Below are 21,508 nucleotides of genomic sequence, written 5' to 3' on the forward strand. Positions count from 1 at the left end.
CTTCAGTATACAAAGGTGTATATTTTAAAACTCTTAAGTGAATAACATCTGGTTCCGTCTTGTGTCTTTGTTACTCATCATTTTATAAATTTCTTATGTAACTTCTTCCACTGTCAGTTCAATTTTTGGCAGCTCTTTTGATATTTTCCCCTTTTACCCTGCAAAGGGAAATTCCAGCTCAGGAATCTCCTCAGCTTGTCCCACTGTAAGCAGTGATGTAAAGAATAAATTCAGATTTTCTACAGTACCCTTATTTATTTACTATGTTTGTTACCTGAACAGCGACTGGTGCAGCAATTGGTGTGCTTCTTAAGCTTGGTCCTTGAAAGAAAAGAAAATTCTACTGTTAGTTTTTATTCTTCCTGCTAGCTGCTCCTTAAAATAGTTTGTTGGTTTTTTTAATTTTTTGTCCTGCCTCCTAGTGTTTTTTATACCCCAGTTGTCAGAATTTATGCTCTTGTCTGCTTTCATTTGAGAATTTGAGACAGGACTTTATCTTTTTGAAAGAAGCCTTCTCTTTTCTAAAAACCTCCCGTACCTTATTCTCTTCTGCTCTCTTGAAGTCTTTGTTAACAACTAGAGTACCTTGGTCCTGTGTTTCCAGTGTAATGCTCATAAACAGCTTCTGTGCTTCTTACAAAAAATTGCATTCTCTTGGCTCCCCCCTTGTTGCTGCTTTGATACAATTTTTTACTTATATGTGGCTCCTGCTTTAGAAGTTATGCAGGAATGTGGTCAGCTTTTCTGAACTTTGCTCCTGGAGGAGTGTTGACTCCTAGGTATGATCATTCATTAGCATACCTGACACTCCTCAGGCTTTTCAACCATATTTTGTATGCTAGGTGAAAATTTGCATTGGGCTTCCAAACCAGCTACTGTGTGAAATTATCTCTGAGAAATTCTTGAACATTTGCTGGTTTTCTCTTGTTACTTTTACCAGTGTGCATGGGATAATTAGGGTGTACCATTGACACCATTGAATTTTGTGTGGTTGCTCTCTCAGCCACTTCCACAATTTCTTGCCTCAGAGGTGGGATGGATGTGATGGGGTGCTCCAGAGTAAATTTCTGAGCAGCACTAGACATGCAGAAACATTGCCCAGCTCTCCTCCTCCACGTTCTTTTTGGAGGCTGAAGTTCAAATTGCTTGACTGTGGCTTCTGCAGGGGCATGGCTCTCCACAGCCCTGCTTCTGCTCTACCTCCCAATTCCATTTAAACACAGCAGCTTTTCAAGTCCTCCATTTCCATTAATTGCAAGGCTGCAGTTCCCTGCTGTCTCTGCTAATTAACTCTGATGGAGGCAGAGTTTCTGACCTAGATGGATGTTGCCCATTCTGTGTGACTCTTGTAAATACAACAGCCACAGAGAGGAAATAATTTGGAAGATGAATTAGCAAGGGATGAGGGATAAGTGGACTACCTTTTTCTGTGTTTTGAGGGGGAAATGCTGCATCTTTAGAGTGAGACAGCTGATTGTTTTAGAGCAGCAGATGACAGTGCAACATGGGGTATTCCTGGTAAATGCCCTGTCTTGTTCCTGCTGGTTGAAATTTCTGAAAAATTCTAAATACAATAAGAGGCTTCCCACAAAGGGATTACTTTGAAAATATGCAAAATAAGTAGTATATATAAGCAGAGAGGCATTCAGGTGCCTCGTATATGTACCTTGCTCTGTCTTTCATCAAGTGGTGCTATATATATATATATATATCTCCAAATACCCATTTAACAGCAGAAGTGAAAATGAATTAGACTTTTTGCACTTTTTTTTTACTAATAGAGCAACTACTTTCATGCATAGAAGGGGAAATAAGGAGTTAGGAAGTCCAAGGTGTTTCAGGACCTAAACAATACACAGAAAGATTTTTCAGAACCTATTTGGGAACCCACAGGCACAGATAGGCATCTGTTGGGATTTTCAGAAGGGAAAAAATTTCTGGGTTCCGGTTACTGACAATTAAAGGTTGAAGTGTTTCTAAGACTTTTACATGCATTTAAATTTATGATCTGGTTCCTTAATCAAGATTTTTGACTTGGTTATTCTTATTTAACTGATTTCCAGTGAGATTTAGCTTTCCAAGCATTATAGCTATGTTTGAAGGTTAAATTTAGGCTTGAGTTAATGAGGAGCTGTGAAAAGCTTAACTTCTGTTTCTAACATGTACAGATTTGAACACATCCATTTTCTGTTCTGCTTTGTGGTCTGAAAAGTGGAGGCAATGATGAGAGTTCATGGCATTTGTGCAATAAAATATTTAGAGTAGTAATGATAAATATATACAGACAGTACATTTTTGAAAGTTTCAGATGTTCCCAAGTGTTTACTGTAGCTCATGTCAGGTGAAGTTTTTCCAAAGTTCAAAACCTAGTGTTTTGTTTGTCACAAACCCCATGCTTGCATTATCACATTGAAAAGGAGAGAAAAACATTATACTTTGATTTCTTTAAGAAGAAAGGTTTTACATTGTTATGTTTCTGTACTTCAGTAGATTTTGGAGAATAGGTGTCATGTCCATTGGGCATGTGATTGGTCTCATTGCATTCTGCAAAATCCTCGCGTGCCTTAATGTCAGCTGATGCTGCAGTCATTCCAGATTAAAAGCCATCATTGCTTGATGGTGGCTTCAGACCTTTCTCACCCAGAATTAGCTTTGCACACCAGAAATAATATGTTGTATTTTAGTGTGGATTTCTCTTAACAATACTGAAGTCAGGAGCTCTAATGAGTTTTTCTGATTTATGCTAGAACAACTGAAGATGATAAAATCTTTAATCCCCGGCACCATCAAGTTTGAGATTATTGCATTGTTGGAAGTATGTTGGTGTCCCCAGCTTGTCATGCATAATTCATGAAAATCACCATAATTTTGGTTCATGCTGTTGCATTAGGGTCCTTTTTGGATTTTATTAATTGATTAGAGAGGCAGCTCTCTTCAGAACAGGGGGTGACCAAGAATGAGCAACAGCTAAGTCCAAGATAAAAGGATCATTAATCAAAAAAATCCCATTGAAGTTTAGATATAAAATAGTGTAGCTCTGTGAACTTTTCCCTTAGACTTATCAACTTATACCATCTAAAATATTGATTTGCAGCAGATTAAAATAAGAATTTTGTTTTGTATATAGGGGATGCTTCCAGTGTCCATCTTTATAGTGGCTTTACAGTGTGCAGCTTTTTAGTGGCTTTTGGTATTAAAGGTGCTTTGCTTTGATATTGTAAGCCCTGATTCTATTCATTTACATGTCCTGCATATTGAAGTGCATGATTTTACTTTAAGATTGTGTTCAGTATTTTCACTGCCCATATTTGCCTTTCAAGTCTATATTTAGGCACTAAAATAAATGACCTGATTTTTGAGAATACAGTAGTTCTCATCTGACTTTGGAAGAGTTTGTAGGTAATTAGTGGTTTTGAAATTAGGCTAGTTATTTAGGTGCCAATATCTGAAACTAGAAGCCTCAATTTAGAGGGCCAAGCAAAGACTTTTTGCTGTGTTGCTGCATTAATCAGAAACTATTCAGTCAGTAGGCAGCTTCTGGCAAACTTTTTTTCTCTCTAAAAAAATTAGTTATCCATGATATTAGTTTGCCATGTAGGGCAAAAACATTACTTCATTATCTTTGTGCTACTAGAGGGAGGCAAGATTTGTCTTTAGAGCAGTTGAGCATTAGTGAGACTGCAAGACTGAATAGAGTTTATGTCATGCAAATATGATTTTTCTGAATTTAGGTGCTCTTCAGAAGATCTTTATGTTAACATTTTAAATGTTCTCTAAAATCTGTGTGTGTTCTTTATATAAAATGGTACTTTATTGTCTTACTTAAAAATAAAACACACACACAAAAAGAGCATATGAGTTTCAATTTCTTTTTTGTTTTTATTCCAGGTTGGCATCAAGTACCAGTTTTTCTAATCAAGCAGAAAGGTATGGTAGCAAAGGATACCTTGACTAAAGTGAAACAATCAATCTAAATCATCATCTTCCCTGACCCTAAAATCAACAAAATTTAACTTTTAAAAAATGTTATTTAATATTTGTGAGTAAAAGGAATAAAATGTCCTTTATACTTATTTGAAATATCCTGTATTTTCTGGAGATGAACAGGAGCCCATATTCATATGTGTTAAAGCTGGAAAAAATTAGATTCAGATGCTGTTTGGACTTCACAATTTCAGTGTAGCTTTTTCTAACTGGTTCTGTGTTCAGTATTTGTCTTGATAAACTATCTCCATAAATTCAATCAAGTGAATCCTCCTTGGCCATGGAGAATCCCTGGTAGTGATGCCTCATTATGTAAATCAGATGCTGAATAGGATAAATTCATTTTGTGAAGCTGTAAAGCATGTTAAGATGTGCAATTTATGAGTAAATAGATAATACTTAGGCTTTTAAAATTAAACCATTCATTTATGAATGATTAGGGAGTACTTCATCTTTTGAAAGAAACTGCAAGAGGCAAATGAATATTATAATGTTTTTGTTTACCTGTTGTTCATGTGTTTTATGAAAAGCCAGAAACCTTATTATGTGTCATTGAAATACACAAGGTGAGAGCAGGGTTGTATTTCAAATTCAGATGACTCACAAATAAAACTATGTGGGGAATCAGGAAAAATAGAGGTATTCATTGAGACAAATACTTTAAGTATGTGTATGTAATTTTTAATCTATTCATAGTTGAGCTCAAGTCATAAAATCAACATGCTGTACTTTTTTTCAGGATCAGGACACTTCTGTTTTTGAGTGTCTCACTCATAGCTGAACAATTCCATAATTAAAAAGAATAGCATCATCTTTATTTCCTCCATGTAGTCAGCAATAACAAGTGTTTAATCTGCAATGCAATTTTGGTCTTCTTTTCCCTTCATTTTCAGCATGATGATCCCTGGAAATGCTGCAGGTGTGGCCAAGCAGTTCCTCCGTTGTGTGTTCCATCAGCTGGCTCCCAATGGCATCTTCCCTCAGCTTTTCCAGAGCATTATTAAAGGTAATGTGCAATACCTGAGTGCTTTTCTGACCCTCAGGTTCCTCTGTATGAGCAGCCATTGTGAAAATGTCATCATTCAAATTTCAGATGGAAGCTTCTTACGGACCTTGGCTACGTCTCTGATGGACTTCAGTGAGCTGAGTTCCATCGCTGCTCTGAGCCAGCTGTTAGAGGTATGTTGACAATTGGCTCTGTTAGTGATGCTAATTTTATTAGCATTATCAGGGTCATTTCTCGTCATTTGAGTTCAAACTTGCTTCATCAAAACCACTGAATTTTTGTTTTGTCCTCCCTGGAAGTAATTAGGCTGTCACCATTGGTAGTGTGCCCCATTCCTTCCCCAAGCACTGCTTTTTGTTTTCAGGAACATTTCTACTCATACATCTCAGTTCTCCCTCTTCATTTTATCTGATGACAGTTTCTCTTAAGTATTCCAAAAATCTATTGCCTGCCTTTCCCTGACTGCCTTCTATGTAGCTGGCTTATTTCTACTGTACCATTTTTCCTCCTGCTAGAACTAGTCCCTTGCATGTGTCCTGTTCTTCCAAGAACATGGCAATTGCCTCATACAAGATGTTGGCATCACTTTAAAACTGCTCATGTCTTTTCAGGCCTCACCCTAGGACACAAGCCACAAAAGCATACATGGTCTATGGAACATTAATGAACATATCTTCTTTGAAACTGTCTAAAAGAAAACATGAAAAATCTGCTCCTGAATACTTTAAATTTTGCTTTTTCTACTGCCATGCCAGTCTGAGCAGATTATGAGTTAAGACCCTGCTTATAACATTTAGGCTCAAAATCTTTTGGTCAGTACTTTAGGAACTCCAGACTAACTTTCACATACACAGCTCAAATTCCCAGCACAACACTATCATTAACATAATAGAAAAAGTATGCAGTATTTGGTCTCAAACTCAGCACTTCCAAATGCCCTGTCAGGGACCATTTCTGCACGTGTATGATCGATCATTCACAGTTCTCGTTTCCTTTCCCAGGGTTTAAACAACAAAAAGAATTTGCCAGCAGGGGGTGCGATGCTCCGCTGTTTGGAAAACATTGCTACCTTCATGGAAGCCTTGCCGATGGATTCCCCCAGCAACCTCTGGACCACAATTAGTAATCAGTTTCAGACCTTCCTTACTAAACTCCCATGTGTTTTGCCCCTTAAGGTATGATGTGTGGGCATCTGAAACAAGCTGTATTGCCATTGGTCAGAATGTACTGAAACTGTGCATAAACAATCAGAGTGGGTTGTTGTGAATGTTTCCTAACGATTCAGCTGATATTTCCAGAGGACTGGATTTATTGTATCTCTGATCCATCCCTTTAATTATGTTTTCTGTGGGTACCAACAGCAACTCTGACCAGGGTACTTTTCACTTCTTTCTCCTATGCATTTTCTATGCCCTATCTCTGTCAGATTAGAACACTGCATTTGAGACAATCAGTATTTAGACAATGAAAATCCATCTGGTTTTAACTGTTAAAACTAAATAAAACTCTTAAGAAGAGCAGCACCACCTAATTAATTTGCTGAAAGTACACCGTAGTCAGACAAGCAGAGGGAACTGACACTACTGAGACTTGGACCTAGCCTGTTTGGCTGACCAGGTTGTAGTTCTGATTGTAATAGAATATTGTTACAGGAACTGAATGCAGAAGCTCTGATTTATCAGAGCTCAGAAGACATACAGCAGGATCTTATCTCCTGGTGTGTATATTTTAGCAAACACAGTAAAAACTTCTGAGTCTTTCCAGTGGACTCCAGTAAATTAAATGGAATTCTGATGCACTTAATCTGTTTGCTGTGGTGTGAATGAACCCAGTGCTAATTTTTTCTATACAAAGCAGTGTTTTTCTATATGGGCTGAGGGATCCAAAATCTAAATCTGTGACTGATAACATTGTCTTTTAAATTGGTTGTCACCACCTGGCTACAGGAATGAAATTCCTTGGCATTATTATCAGTAGTCAGATCTTGAAACATCTTTAGATTTTAGTAAATTGTGGCATTATCCTTCAGCACTTACTAAACCAAACAGGCAATAACCATTCCCTCTGTGCATCACCTCAATCTGCTGCATCTTATGTAACTGAAATAAATAAAAACAAATTAAGTGGATCTTAGTGGTTCCAACTGCACATCCACCACTCACAGAACCTTTAGGTGAAGGGTTTACTCTGATTTCCCTTCTATTCATGGGAGGTATTATTAGTAAATACAAGTAAAGCAATTGCTTGCTCCTGCACTTTCCATCTCCTGTTCTTTTCTTTAGGGTCGTAGGGGACACTTTGATATTCTAGATGTTTACAGCAGGGGTGAGGCAAGATAATGGATTGATCCTGAAAAGTCCATTCTGTGCTGTAACCTGTGTGATTTACTTAAAATGAAGAGTACATCATAAGGAACAACTTAAGGAATCTGAAACAGCTGCTGCCAGGGCATATTCCAGTGTTACAGGTTGTGAGATGTCTTAATATGTGAGGGAACATATCATAGTCCAAAACAAGCACAGACATATAAAATAAGAGTGATGGTGTGCTGTGTATGTTACCACTGAAGGGGCATTGTGTTCAAGGATAAGCCAGTTTAGAGAAGGTAATTAAAAATCAATCATCAGGGACCATTTTTCAGACTTCGCTTGTAAGTTATTCATAGCTGCTACCACTATAAGCAAGATATGTACACAGAAGGGCGCTAACTTCTTTTCTTTTTCTTTTTTGTCTTCAAATATGTTCAGTGTTCTTTAGACTCTAGTTTAAGAATCATGATTTGCTTGTTGAAGATACCTACTACTAGTGCCACCAGGGTAAGTTCCAGGAGGACAAAATTCTATTGCCTCAGGTACAGCCAGCCTGTGCAATTGTATGAATGTGTTCATTTCCCCTGGCTAGGAAAGCATTATATGTAAGCATAAAATTGTGCAGTCCAATACTGTTTGGAGAATGATAAGAGCTTTGGAATCTAGGTTACAGTGAAGTGGGGGTAGAATTGCATTCTTGTGTGGGTGTGAATGTATATCTTCTTAAAGATTTGATGTTCTCTTTTTTTTCCCCTCTTCTTTTTTTTCTTTAAAAAAAAATTAAGGAGCTTCCTCAGACGTTTTTCAGTACAATTCCACTGAAGTCAGTGAGGTTTTCCTGCATAAACTATACAGCATCTCTTATAAACACTGTGTCACAAGTGAAACTATTTTCTAACTTTTTGTTTCTAAGTTCTGACAGAAGCATGAAGGCATATGATACAGCTGTTTGCCCAAAACAGTGTGAATCCCAGGCAGATAGCCTCTGAGCTAAAAATAATGCTGTTCCATTCAGGCATTTCAGAGTTGGAATGCTTCTTTGCTGTTTTGGGCAACGGGTTATTGATTTCTGTAACACATGTCATTGCAGAGTCTTCTGGAACCTTTTTCAAAATTACTGAGTTTTGTAATTCAGAATGCTGTCTTCACTCTGGCCTACCTGGTGGAACTGTGTGGTTTGTGCTACCGAGCCTTCACCAAGGTAACAGTGACACTGCATCTTCCTTTAGGGACAAGTGAAAATAGAACAAAGTAGTGCTTCCCAAAAATAGTTTGGAAGTAAAGATGGAATCAGTATCAAGTTTCAGGCTTGTCAACAGTTTTAACATAGTTTGGTTAATAAAGTAGTAATCATGGTTTAGTGCCTTTTAATAATGCTAAGTTTTACATTCACAGTAAAGACACAGATGATGGGAACCTGCTGCAGATGTTGCTCAGAAAAGTTTTCTGATGAGATTTTGGGACTTGCACATTTTTTTCTCATATTGGTGAGATACCTGGTATTCATGCATCACATGAATATCAGTCATATCTTTCCTAGTGCACAAGTTTAGCCATTCACATTTGTGAGTAAAAACTTAAATATTCCTGGTAGTGCCTTTGGAGAGCACAGCTGTGGGGGGAGCAGTAGACAACTGACTAAAATGGAAGACTCCAAGTTAGGAGCTTTCCATCTTAGATCCTGTTCATTCTGTATTGGGTATTTTCCTCTGGCAGGCATGGCTGTTGCTGTGTAAAAAAGAGAACAGTATATGTACACTTTTAAAATGTTTTAAAGATTCCTGGATGAAGGCTATGGTGTACAAATAGCAGTTATTACTTGGGTTCATTTTTGTAGCTATCAGTGAGAAGTTTGACAATAAAAAAGCAATTGAGCCCCTGGTCATGTATACTTCATTATGTAGATTGTCAAGGTAATGAGCAAAAATGTTGCTTTAGCCACTAAGTGCAGTTTTCCATCCTTGCTACATTTGTCAGAACAGTAATTAATCCTCAGGAAACACTCTGTCATAAGTAGCTACATGATTTTCTGTTTTGATAATGTACAACTGGAACATGCATTCTTTCAGTCTTGTTACGACTTAAAATATCACTGTACAAACAGTGAAGAAGAAATGATGAAAGCAATGACACTCTTTCAGAAAAACTGCACCACAAGAAAATAAGAAACATTTTTACAAAATGTAATGGTTTGAAGCATTAAATAGAAATTAATTTACAGTATGTTTAACGATAGCAAGCAAGTTCTAGCTTTTTGTCTCATTTGAAAGAGAAGAGTTTATGCAATGGAATAATCCTGAATACAGAAGGGATTGCCTAGCTTTTGGAATTATTTTGAGTTGTATCTATAGTCAAGGCTTTGGGCAAGGAAAAATGAGTAAAATGTTAACGTGAACTCTAATAGTGTTAGATACCCCTCTTGCATTTGTGGTCTTATCAGAGTGTTTCATGTATCTGCCAAAGCAAATGATGAACTACAAGAAATTTTTCACATTCCTCAGGCTCTGAAGTTTCAGAGGTGTGTAGTTAAAACCATGGTGTTGGAAAACCCACATGTGTGTCTTACATGCTGCCTGGTTGATTGTTCTATTAATGTAGTGAGTACTTAATTGCACACAGGAAATTTGGATTACAGTGCTTGGTAAGTCTTCTTGATTTAGTTTAATGCAACCTGATGACCCAGAAATGGAAGCATTAGTGAATGTTCTGCATTGTATGGCCACAGAATAGTTAATTTAGTGGAACTCCACACTACATTATCTTTGCTATTTCTGAAAGCTTACTGTAGTTTTGCCTTAGAAGTGTCAAATTAATGACTGCAGTTAGAAAAAACACCAAATCAGTTATGATGTCCGTGTTTCTCTACAGTGGAAGTCACTGTATGTAAATAAGAGTGTTGTGGTAGAGGACTACATAGAAGTGAATTCCAGAAGGAATATAATTGTGAGCATTGAAACTATTCAAATGTAATTGCTTGTTTTGCAAATTTGAGTGTGCTGACTGGAACAAAACAGCAACTTTCAGCTGAGCTGTGGAGGATTCTTATCTTTTCAAAGAGCAAACTACTCCAGCATGCACTTTGTAGAGGTCAGTGCTGTACAACCACTCCAAATCTATTTTTTAGGAAAAAAGATCCAACATTTTCCTAATAGCCTATGGCAGGAGTATCTGAGTTTCTCTTGTATTGGATCCTGAAGACTCACGTCAATCTGATATTTCCTTGTCTGAGTTTCTGTTCCAGGTCAGCAATTTGTTTCTTTCAGTGCCTTTGGAACTCTCAGTTGAGAGTATCATCTCTTCTGTGGATTGTAATCTTATCTTTAGTTTTCCTTTCAAGTGTCTTAAGGTCCTAAATGGACACTTTATGGCTTTCTTATCTCTTAGAACTGCAGAAGCTTGAACCTAAACTTAGCCTTTTGCTGGTGTTCTGTTGACCCTTACTAAGTAAATGCAGAGTGCCACATGATTTTGCTATTGAATCTTTTAAAGAATATTAAGAGGCAGATCTTCAGTATTTTTAATTACTGCAGTATCAGCAGTGATAAAATAAAGATTTTTGCTTTATACTGGCCTACTTGGAGGATAGCAATCTCCATTAAAGATCCAAATTGACTCTTATTACTAAGTTTGGACCCTGAGGTACTACTAGAACTTCAGTAGCTTCATGTTCTCCATATTGACATGTGGTTAGTCACAATTTGAAGGTTGCAAAGCTGTTTTCTGTAGGGATACATATTGGCATTAAGTACCAATATAGCCGGATGGAACGTGCCTGGGCTCGTCTGGCCCTTGCTGCTTGACCAAGGGCGGCAGCTGTGGTGGTTTCTCCTCAGAGACACCTTTGGCTGGCTGGATGCTGCAGCTTGGCGCTTGGGACAAGTCCAGGCAAGCAGGAGCTCAGGTTTACCTTTGGTGGAGAAGCTTCAAGGCAAAGTGAAGGAAAAAGGAGTCGGGTTCTGCAGGAGGGTTTCGATGCAGAGCTTTATTCCTGGCACCCAGGCCTCTGAATGCAGCAACAGCTCCAACAGAGCCAGTGAACTGCGTGGTTGCTGTGTCTTATAACCCCAGGGAGAGAGGCAGGGAAGGGACAGGGACCCCACCAACCAGGTAAGGGGGGAAAGTCTCAGGGGACAAATGACACCTGGATGGCCCAATGTCCCCAGGGCTGAGAGGCATCTTTGAACTCTGCCAATCACACGACGCCCTTGCTGGAATGCCAAGATTGACAGACAGCACTCAGCAAGGGGCAAGGGAGGGGAAGGGAGAGGGTATTGGCACACCTGGGGAAGGAACTGGGATAGCTGAAACAGGCTATTACATCACACTGCAGCAGATAGATAGACATGTGAGAGAGTTAATTTGGCTGAACAGTGGCTGAAGTAGTGTATTCCTGACACTTCTGGTATCAGATTTATACATGTGGCTCCCCTGGATGTTATTCTCAAGGAGCAATGGCTTTCTGGCAGAATATAAAGTTTATACATATTTATCACCAGCAGGATGATAGGAATAAGCAGACTTGGGTAGGAAGGATACTTTGGGCCATTGATTTATATGTCATCACTCCTGATGAACAGTGCAGGAAGCAAGAGACCAGATGTCAAAAAATCATTTTGCCTGATTTTGCCTAATCTCTCTTCATCACATGTGCTTAACAAACTTTAAGAGTTTAGACTGTGAGATAGGAGACTCCTTAGAGAAAGAAGCAGTTACCAGTTGTATAATCCCTAAAGCCAAGAAAATCTGGGGTTCATGAATCCTATGCTTCTTTTCCAGTGTTCTGACAGAGCAATTTATTATGGCCCAGTTATATCCTGTATAGCATAGATGTTAGTATGTAAAATAGCTGAATGCTTTTGAAAGAATTATGTCTTCCTTCTTTTTCAGTATGTGTAGGCTACTGGACTGGGTTACTGATAGGAACTTCTGTCCACTCTTTGTGGGGGGATGTAAATGTCAACTGACTTGAATGTGGCACTGCATAATGTCTGTGTCTCAGGTCTGGCAAGGCATTTGATGGTGGGAAAGGACAGTCTTCCCAGGGAATTCTAACAAGTAACCAGGATTTGTTTACACTGTGGGTATTATGCACCATTCTGGTTCTCCATTCCCACTCAGAATATCATAGTGTCAGAAAGTTCAGGTAATGATAGCAAGAATGATCAAATGGTTGGAGTTCCACATACAGAGCAATAAAGTCAGAGCTCTTTGGTCTGAAAGAGCAGGACCTGATGGAAATGTGAGAGAGGTCTGCAAGGTCCCAAGTGATCCAGACAGGGACAGGTAATTTCATTCCTTTCCAGTGTAAAGAACATACTAAGTTTATAGGAACTAGTCAAAGCAAGTAAAGGGAAGTGATTCTTCAACAGCATGTGACTCCTTACCATTTGTGCTAAAGGTTGGCATGAGTCCCAGAGGTCAATAGACAGTTATGTCGAAGAGAAATACATTGAGAGTTTTGAATTATACAGAAACCACAGTGATCTCAGAAGTTCCTTGAGCTGAAAAAAGTTGGTAAAATTATACATGCTTGCCTTGTTCTTATTCTTCTTTTGCTTCTGCTTATGGCTTTGTTGGAGATAACTTACTGAAGACATTTGTTCCCATCTGACCTCTCCTGGATATTCCTATATTGTATACTTTTTCTCAGAGCAGCACTCATGCATGTGAATGTGGGACTTTTGAATATTTGTCCCCTCAAGAAATGGTTTCATAATACATCTGATTCTGGAGTGTTAGCTTCCTGCAAGTTTAGCTGCCTAAACTGCATCAGTATAGTCAGACAAGGACAAGGACTGCAGTTTGGGACCCATTCTGTCATCTAAATGTGTTATCTGTCTGCCCACTCCATGTAATTGAAGAGGAAACTAGGAGCTTGAAGTATGGTCTCTTGATTCACAGACTGGCATCATAACTTCCATGGAATACACACCATTCTGTTGTTTTGGCACCTTCTCTCAGATCAAGGCCTGATATTTAAAATCTGTTTTCATTCAGAGATATGTGGGTGCTGTGGGAGGCATGCACTGCTGCTGCAAGCTTTGTTAGACAGTGTGCCACACAGCTAGTGTGGGGACAGCAGTGCTCTGAAGAGGAGCACTGGTGACTGATTGGTCTGCTGCAACAAAAGCTCACTCACACTTTCAGCTTCTCGTGTGTGCAGATGGAGGTGGCCTTCAAACTGTCTCTCACTAATGAACCTCACTAAACTTCTCTGAGGAAGAGACAAACAATCCTGTTTTACAGATTTTGTGGAGAACTGAGGCCCTGACTGAGTAGAAATTTTCACACATTTAATTTAAGTGAGCAGGCAAGTGCATGGGATTTACAAGATGGAGGATACCAGGTTTTAGATTTTAAGCACACTTTGGATATGCTCTCATTATTAGACCATTTATTTCATCTCTAATGGTTGTCTGAAATAGAGAAATAGAGCATGGTGCTCCTGCTTATCAAAATTCTTGAGTTGTTGTGGTCAATAGCAAATTACGGATTTGTTTAATGTTTTTATCTTACTCTCTAAAGTTGGAGAATGTCAAAGTAAGATGTATAACAAGGCCATCTTATCTCTTGTACCTCCTTGCTGACTCAGCCCTACAACTCTATTCTTAGACTTCTGTGTTCTGATCTCTACTGGCTGATTTCCCCTATGTTTTAAAGTGTTTCTGTGGTAGCAGCTGTAGCCAAGACTGTTTTTATTGTGGAAGTGGAAAAGTACTGCCAGTCTAATGAGTGGAAATAGATGGTCCAAGCAGCTGTAGTGGAAGCACTCTTGTTAAAGGGGAATAACAGCAGAAAGAGAGTATGGTGAAATATAGACAGGTTTTGGCAGCTTCAGTGAAAGAATAATGCTAAATACTATGCCAGTTTTGTTCTTCTGTGTAATTTCTTACTGCTTTCCTCTTTTCTCTTTTCATGGGACTCCTTAATGAAAGCTGTGTTTGCATACCTGGGTTTTATAACTATTTTATAAAATCTATCTGTATTTCATGTGTGAAATACTAAATCTTGCATATAATGTCTGACAAAACAGCAAAGAAAAATCACCTTCATTGATGTCTCTTTATTAAGCCTGTAGAATAATATAAATTATGAGTGATGTTGGCACAGCAGAAAGAAGTACATTTTTGTAATTTTGTTATTCTCAAACTTAGATAAAAAGTATCTTTATGGTTTACTAGTGGCTGTCAGTGAATTTCAGGGCATTCATAATTCTGTGGTTTTTTATTGCAGGAAAGGGACAAGTTCTACTTGACACGCTGTGTTATATTGGAGTTACTGCAAGCACTCAAGTTGAAGTCACCCTTACCAGACATGAATCTGCTGCTGTTGGTGCAGGTACAGCAAATTCTGATGTAATTCTCATACTGATCCTGGCTTGGCCCAGGTTTGGGAGTGGGGCAGAGGCTGAAGAACTGAGTCCAACATGGTTACAGAAAGTACCAGCAATGTCTGGGGAAGCAAGAACTTTTTTAATCCAAATCCAGTTGCATTTGTATGCATTGGTGCATACATTTAGGCTGCTACATTAAAATTTAAGAAACTAAATTTGGAATCCAAATTTCTCATAATGATAATGACCTGTGCATCACTGCTCAAGTACTGAAGATCACAGAATATATCTTGAGTTGGAAGGGACCCATAAGGGTTGAGTCCATTGAGTTTTATATCATGTCCTGCTGGGGCAGCTGCCCCTGGTGCTGCCTTTTCTTTATATCCTAGCCTCAAACTCTGTCACCAGCTTGTGTGGGAAGGGCTGCCAGTGGATCATGGGTCACAACTCAGTTTCTGGCAGTAAGCTTGTCTCCACTTCTTGAAGGCCGTTTTCTTTTGACCTGTAGTTTTCCAGCTACGAATACATTGACAATATTTCTGCTGCTTTCATTCTGTGGAGTCAAGCTACCTTTGGAAAATATGAGGAAAAAAGATAGAGGCTTATGAAAACTTCTGCCTCCAAGAAGGCAAGTGCGGCATGGTTTGGCATCACAAGCCTGTCACCAAAACAATTTGCTGAAGTCCATAAAATGTAATCACAAGCACTGGGCTCATTGTTCCAATGAGATAACAATGATATGTTAGGAACTTAAATTTGGAAACTTAAAATTATAGGGGACCAGCATAACAGCACTTCATAAGGTCTAGGTGAGATGTTTATTACATAGATATCCCATAATGCTCCCAGCATCACAGCTCCATTCACTCCTTCCCTTCCCATTATGGGTCAAAGCTTTATGTAGCTTACTATGGACTCATTTTCTTTTGAGTACTGGTACATTACTCATAGTAAGTAAATTATTTCCAGTTGACAGAGAAATAACACTTACAAATAATATAGCAGTTAGGATAACTCTGAAAACAATTATTATGCCATCAGTGTTAGGGGAAGAAGTTGGGAAGGGAAGAATAATATGGGGGGTTTTTTTGATGCTTAGGGGTTGTTTTTTAAAATCCATTTAAGTTAAAAAGCAGAAGATTGTCTTTTTTTTTGTTAATTATTATTTAACTCAAACTTACATTTTTCAGTCCCAGTCAATACCATCAAATAACAACCACCAATCTCTTTCTGTCTTACAGCTGCAGGGATGCACCTTTATACCATGTACATTGGTTTTTGTTGACTTGAACTGATTTTTCCTGTATTGCAGAATGAAGCAATTATTCTGCATTACTCCTATAGTTCAGTCTTGTGGCTACACCAAAGCATAACAATCCCCTAGTCTAGTCCTTCCTGAATTTGTCATTTGAGAATGCAAACAGGCCATGTCAATTTTGGCAGTGGGGTTTAACTGATTTACGCTTGGGCTTCACATTGAGTCAATTGCCTGAGAGACCCAGTAAGCAAAACTCTCTTACATCACCTTATCTCATAAAGATTAAATGGTATTTGCCTGGGTTTTCCTCCTAGCACTGTTCCCATATGCTGTATTCACTTTGGGATGTATTCATACCTTACACAACAGCATCTAATATGGATATAAATGTCTTTTATGATGTCTCTCTTTCAGAGGCTGATGAAGTGATTCATATTTCCTGCCATCCAAAGCAGCCAGCTTCTGTTTTTATGCAGTCAGTGGTGAAGAATAGGGGTTATATTCAGACCATCTGCCATAGATGCCTAGTGAAGGCATGATGACTGCTTCTCCCATTGACTGTAAATTGGCAGCTCTCAGTAGTATGTGGTCTGAATCACTCAACAGCCTCTGGAATTGCAACACCATAGTAACCACTAAGCCCATCTTAAGCACCACTGTAATTTAAGAAATCTACCAGTAAAAATGCATATGTCTCTTATTTTTTAAATATTCTCTGCTGCCATTAATAGAATTAAAGGATTGGTTCACTTCTTTACCACACAAAGCCACCAGGATATTAATTCAAATTGTATGCTTTTGAATGAATAAAGACATAGCAGAGTTAACACAGCACCAAACGGAAATGGTTTTAATTTCCAGCAGTCATGTCTCCATGGACATGTTAGCCTGTATGCAAGATTCTATACAGACAGTGCACACAGAATACAGAGATTCTGTCAAACTGTTCCAGATAACAAAGGAGCTGTGATAACTTTAATTTAATGATAGATCAGTCGTGGGCTGACTAACAAAGGAGTTCCTAGAAAGGTACATTTGACACCCACGTTTATCCAGATTACATAGTGCCATCAGTGTCACTGGTGACATTAAGGCTAAGATGAGAGTTAACTTTGTCCCACTTTACAAAGAATGAGAATTTTTAACCAGATCACTCCAATCTTTGCATAGGTGTCATGGGTGATAAAGGGTACATTAAGACTGTCTCCTTGATTTATCCTACCAAATGAAAGGCATCATGTACATGCTGCTGTTCCATGGGTTTCCATAGGAACTGCTTCTTCACACAGCATTTCATTTCCTAGTACTTTTCTCCTGCTCACATTTCATCAGCACACATCTTCAGGATTTCCATTGACTTCAAACTGTACTGGTGTCTCTTTAGAATTTGCTTGTTCAGTTAGTCTCTAAGATTCAGTGTACCTGATCTGTTTTGTTGTAAATCTTGTGGAAGTGTAAGAGTAAATTCTAGGGCTGTAAAGGATATTTTGAAATACTTTCATGAAGAGTAGTCAGTCATTGAGAGTTCTGCTAACATGCATGCATTAGACAACCATAAAACATGGTAGTCAATATCTGTCTCAGTTTGTGAAAGTACTATTTTTTAATCAGAAGGAAGATTAAGCCTTAGACCTTAGTTGACAGGTTTTTTTTTTTGTCTGCTCTTTCTAAGAAAGTTACATTGCATCACTGTGGACAAAAATTGTTCAAGTGCAGATATAATGTTAGGACAAGAAGTTATAGGAATAAGCAAATAATTTGCAGGGTGTCCAATGCATTATTGAAGCTTATAATGATTAAATAACAGCAATAGCAAGTTTAATGTATGAATGATGTGGACATTGGAGATTTTAGGTCAAGGGATTTGGAAACACAAAGAAACAAGAAAAAAAGGTAAAATAAAAGCATCAGAAAAGCAATGAGAGATATTCTACTGTAGTAGCATGACACTGACCATGTCTCAGAAACAGCCTGTTTATGTTTTCTGGTGCAGAAGTTATATCACACCATACTAGTATGTTGTCAACTTCAAACCTCTTCATATAATTCATCATTGTAGAACTTCAGTGACATGTTATAATATCACAGTGAAGAATATGGCACCGTGCCTTATTCCTCTCTATCATGGTTCACTCTATAATGAGAGGAACGTTTGATAAATGGAAGAAATAGCAAATATATATTTTTTTCATAAGGAAAGTCTGATTTGTTACATAATATTCTTCAAATTGCTTCTGCACAGCATATGTGTTAATTAAGCACATTAAAGTCAGATTTTTTTTCAAGAAAATTACCTCATTTATAATGGTGAGTTAAGTAGGTTGTTTATAAAGAAAGAGATCTCTAAAGGCAAATTACTATGAATAAAAGCAAGAAGAGATCTGAACTTTTTTAATTTTAAATGAAGTAATGAATAAATTATTAGTGTCTTTAGGTTCCTCAAAAATAATTTAAAATAACTTATCTTTAATCTCTTCTTAGTTTGTTTGTGCAGATGCTGGAACAAAACTAGCTGAGTCAACAATCCTCCATAAACAAATGATTGCCTCAATGCCTGGAGTAAGTACTGAACCAAAGTCCATTTCTTAGTTCTGTTCTGATTTTTTTTTTAAATACATCTTATTCAGCTTGCTTTGCTTCATTTTAATGCTCTTTCTTTTTCATCTCTCCTGATTGGCAAGATGGATTACAGGCAAGGTTGAGATGCTTCATTCTTTTTATTAACAGTGGAAAAGTTCTGAATTTGATGTTGCTTCCTTGCTTTCGCTGATAACCTTTAGTCATGTAGCTTACTGAGCTACATGACTAAAGTAACTGACTTCAGTGGAGCCTGTGCTCAAAAAGACAAATCAAAGATCTGCAATTCTCAATGGGGAGCAGACCAGCTGAATGCATCAAAAAATGGTAGTAGGATGGAAAGCTACAAGCCATTGCCTCCATTCTCACAAAAGATTACCTGATTAAAGAAGGGAGTTAATGGTATTTTTCTGGTAAGTCATTCATCTATACCCTGCTGATGAGTGTAGCTAAATGACAAGTACTCCTTGCCCGGGCACTGAATGTGCACCTGGTGAATATGGAGGAAGTAGCACAATGGGAGGTCTTGACTTGTTCCATGGCACATGTGACTGAGTACCCAGGCAGATGGAAGAGGGTTAGCCAAGTTTGCTTTACAAGCTGAGTGAGGAAAACTTGTTTCCCTGTGTTTGTCAGATTTAGAGATGACTTAATAAGATCTTTCCCATGTATCTTCTGAAGTGCGTGATTTTTTAAATGCCAATCTTTAATAATACCTTTCCTCCCAACGGGATATTTTAATTTATACTTGCTTTGAATAGACTAATACTGGTGTTACAAGGTGTGATAGGAACATGATCATTTCAGAAGTAACCATAGAAAATTAGGCTGCCTACTGCTTGCATGAAACAGAATAGGTTGTTGGAGAGAAGTCTTGTGCAACTGAGCATTTATTTTCAGAGATTGGAGTGTAGTCTCTTTCATAATTCTGTTATTCAATATTCTAGAACCCAGGTTGAATCCTTTGTGCACATAAACTGGATGAAGGATATACTGACAGAGTTCCCAATGACCATAAAAACCCACTGGTTTTTATTCTGTCATGGAAACTGAACAACATTTGAAAAGCCAGGAGGTGGCATAGTAAGGGAGCATACAAAAATGAGGAGTGCCCAGGTCAGTTGTTTTAAATATAGAATTCTTGCAGTTTTTCAGATTTCAGCCACTAAAACTCAACTGTGGCTTAATAATTCTGTGACTAAAACTAAATCTAGTTCATTTGTATGCTCAGATAGGATAATCAGCTTCTATGCTTCAAAGTGCAGGTAATCAAAAAGAGGCCAAAGAACAGTAGTTTTCTTCTGTAAACTTTACTGCAGTGCTCTGCCCTGAGCCTATGACTTGGGGTGAAGTAGATTTTGGTGACTTCAAAAAGATATCTAATTTAATAATGTGATCATTTAGCCTCAAAAGTTAAGCATTTCTTTTACTTGACCCCTTAGAATGAGGCATCCATAGTTCCTGTTGAATTCAGGCAGCATTATCTTCACCTCAGACTATTAACATGTAAACAGAGGTTTATGTGATACCTAGTGGGTCGGTAGCATCACCTTTGGAAAGCTTCCCTGCAGGGCTCTCTGATCTATTCAAAGCCCTTATTTAATCTGACAGCTTTGTTCTGTTGACTGCTTTATGCACCTCGGGCTCATCTTGTGCTTGCTGAGGGCCAGATTCACATTTCTCACTGTTCTAGGAAAAGGATTATGAAAATCTGTAGTGCACAAATACAGCAAGCACCACATTGAGTCCCTTTGTTTTCCCTTTGAGGTTGTTTTTGCTCTGGCACAGGTGGCTTCTAGTAAGCTTATACCTTTATGATCTTACTGGAACACTGTATAGCTTTAGTGCCATTAAGATGCTGTATTTTGAATGATTTTTTCTTCAGGAATATACAGGAAATATTAATTAGTTTTTTTTGTAAAGGAAAAAACATAACACATTTCAGTGATGTTCATTTTAGTGATGTTTACACATAAAAGACCTGAAGTTATTTAAACTGTTTTCCATTGTGATTAATGTGAAATAAGGGCATCTGTGCCTGTGACTGAATTTTGTTTTCTTTGATTGTAACTGATTGATTCCAATTGCAGAAGTGCTCAGCTGCTTGAAAAACTGAGCTGTTCAATTCTCATGAGTTTTTAAGACTAATTCTGGATCACTGTAAATTTCAGGATGACAAGACCAGAATATTCTTGAAAGTTTCATCAGTTGATCTTTTAGTGCTGTCATAGATAAGAGTATTTTATGATGCATGAAGAAATTACAGCAGCTGGGCTATCTTCTCATACTATAATCAGATAAGAGGAGATCATACAGTGAGAAGAAGAACATCAAAGAATACCTATTCCTAATTATTCCAACTAAAAAGGAAAATAAAGAATTTGAGACAGACTAACTGTATTCTGGTGAAGCAAAACCCAGTACTTAAACTTATTTCTTTTATGTTTTAGTGTGGAACAGCAGCAATGGAATGCATGAGGCAGTATGTTGGGGAAGTGCTGGATTTCATTGCAGATATGCATACCTTAACCAAATTGAAGGTTGGTTCTGGCATATATTGATCTAAAGTGTATGAGGTTTTTTTACAAAAATATCTTTTCTGTAAGGAACCTGCCTGGGAGACACAGTAGGAGGTATTTGACGGTGACTGACACGGTTTTTCTCTTTCTCTTGTAAAAAAATATTAGTGCTGTTATAGATTACAGACTTCTGTGGCATTGGTAAAAAGTAGCTTATGTGATGTTGAAATGGAGGCTGATTCTAATATCATGAGCACATAATAAAAATGCAGGCATGATTTTTCTGAAATGTTGATGATGATCAAATGTCATACCAAAGTCACTGTGAGAAGTAGTTGTGTTTAATATAACCCAGGGAAGCATAAAACTCCCTGCCTGTACAACAAAGTACACTCCTGTGGAGGAATCCTGTGTCTCTTATAGATACAAACAGACACTTAAATTTATTGGAAGTTCAGAGCTCATTAAAATGCAATAATTGACCTAAAAAAAGGGGGTGTCCTTTTTCTAATGGATGCTGTT

General features: G+C 37.9%; 1 protein-coding gene across 3 annotated transcripts in view; it reads left to right on the plus strand.

The window, feature by feature from the left end:
* The window catches only part of UNC79 (unc-79 homolog, NALCN channel complex subunit), a 109,366-nt gene that overhangs the window by 73,597 nt on the left and 14,261 nt on the right, over positions 1 to 21,508 (plus strand). For all 3 annotated transcript variants that reach the window (XM_066551339.1, XM_066551340.1, XM_066551338.1), the window contains 9 exons: positions 3,889 to 3,927; positions 4,878 to 4,990; positions 5,078 to 5,163; positions 5,992 to 6,165; positions 7,738 to 7,806; positions 8,390 to 8,500; positions 14,533 to 14,637; positions 18,372 to 18,449; positions 20,918 to 21,007. In XM_066551339.1, the coding sequence (XP_066407436.1) occupies positions 3,889 to 3,927; positions 4,878 to 4,990; positions 5,078 to 5,163; positions 5,992 to 6,165; positions 7,738 to 7,806; positions 8,390 to 8,500; positions 14,533 to 14,637; positions 18,372 to 18,449; positions 20,918 to 21,007 (865 nt within the window). The remainder of the gene's footprint in view (positions 1 to 3,888; positions 3,928 to 4,877; positions 4,991 to 5,077; positions 5,164 to 5,991; positions 6,166 to 7,737; positions 7,807 to 8,389; positions 8,501 to 14,532; positions 14,638 to 18,371; positions 18,450 to 20,917; positions 21,008 to 21,508) is intronic.

The sequence above is a fragment of the Molothrus aeneus genome, chromosome 6 (assembly GCF_037042795.1).
Source record: "Molothrus aeneus isolate 106 chromosome 6, BPBGC_Maene_1.0, whole genome shotgun sequence".
In the NCBI taxonomy this organism is placed as follows: Eukaryota; Metazoa; Chordata; class Aves; order Passeriformes; family Icteridae; genus Molothrus; species Molothrus aeneus.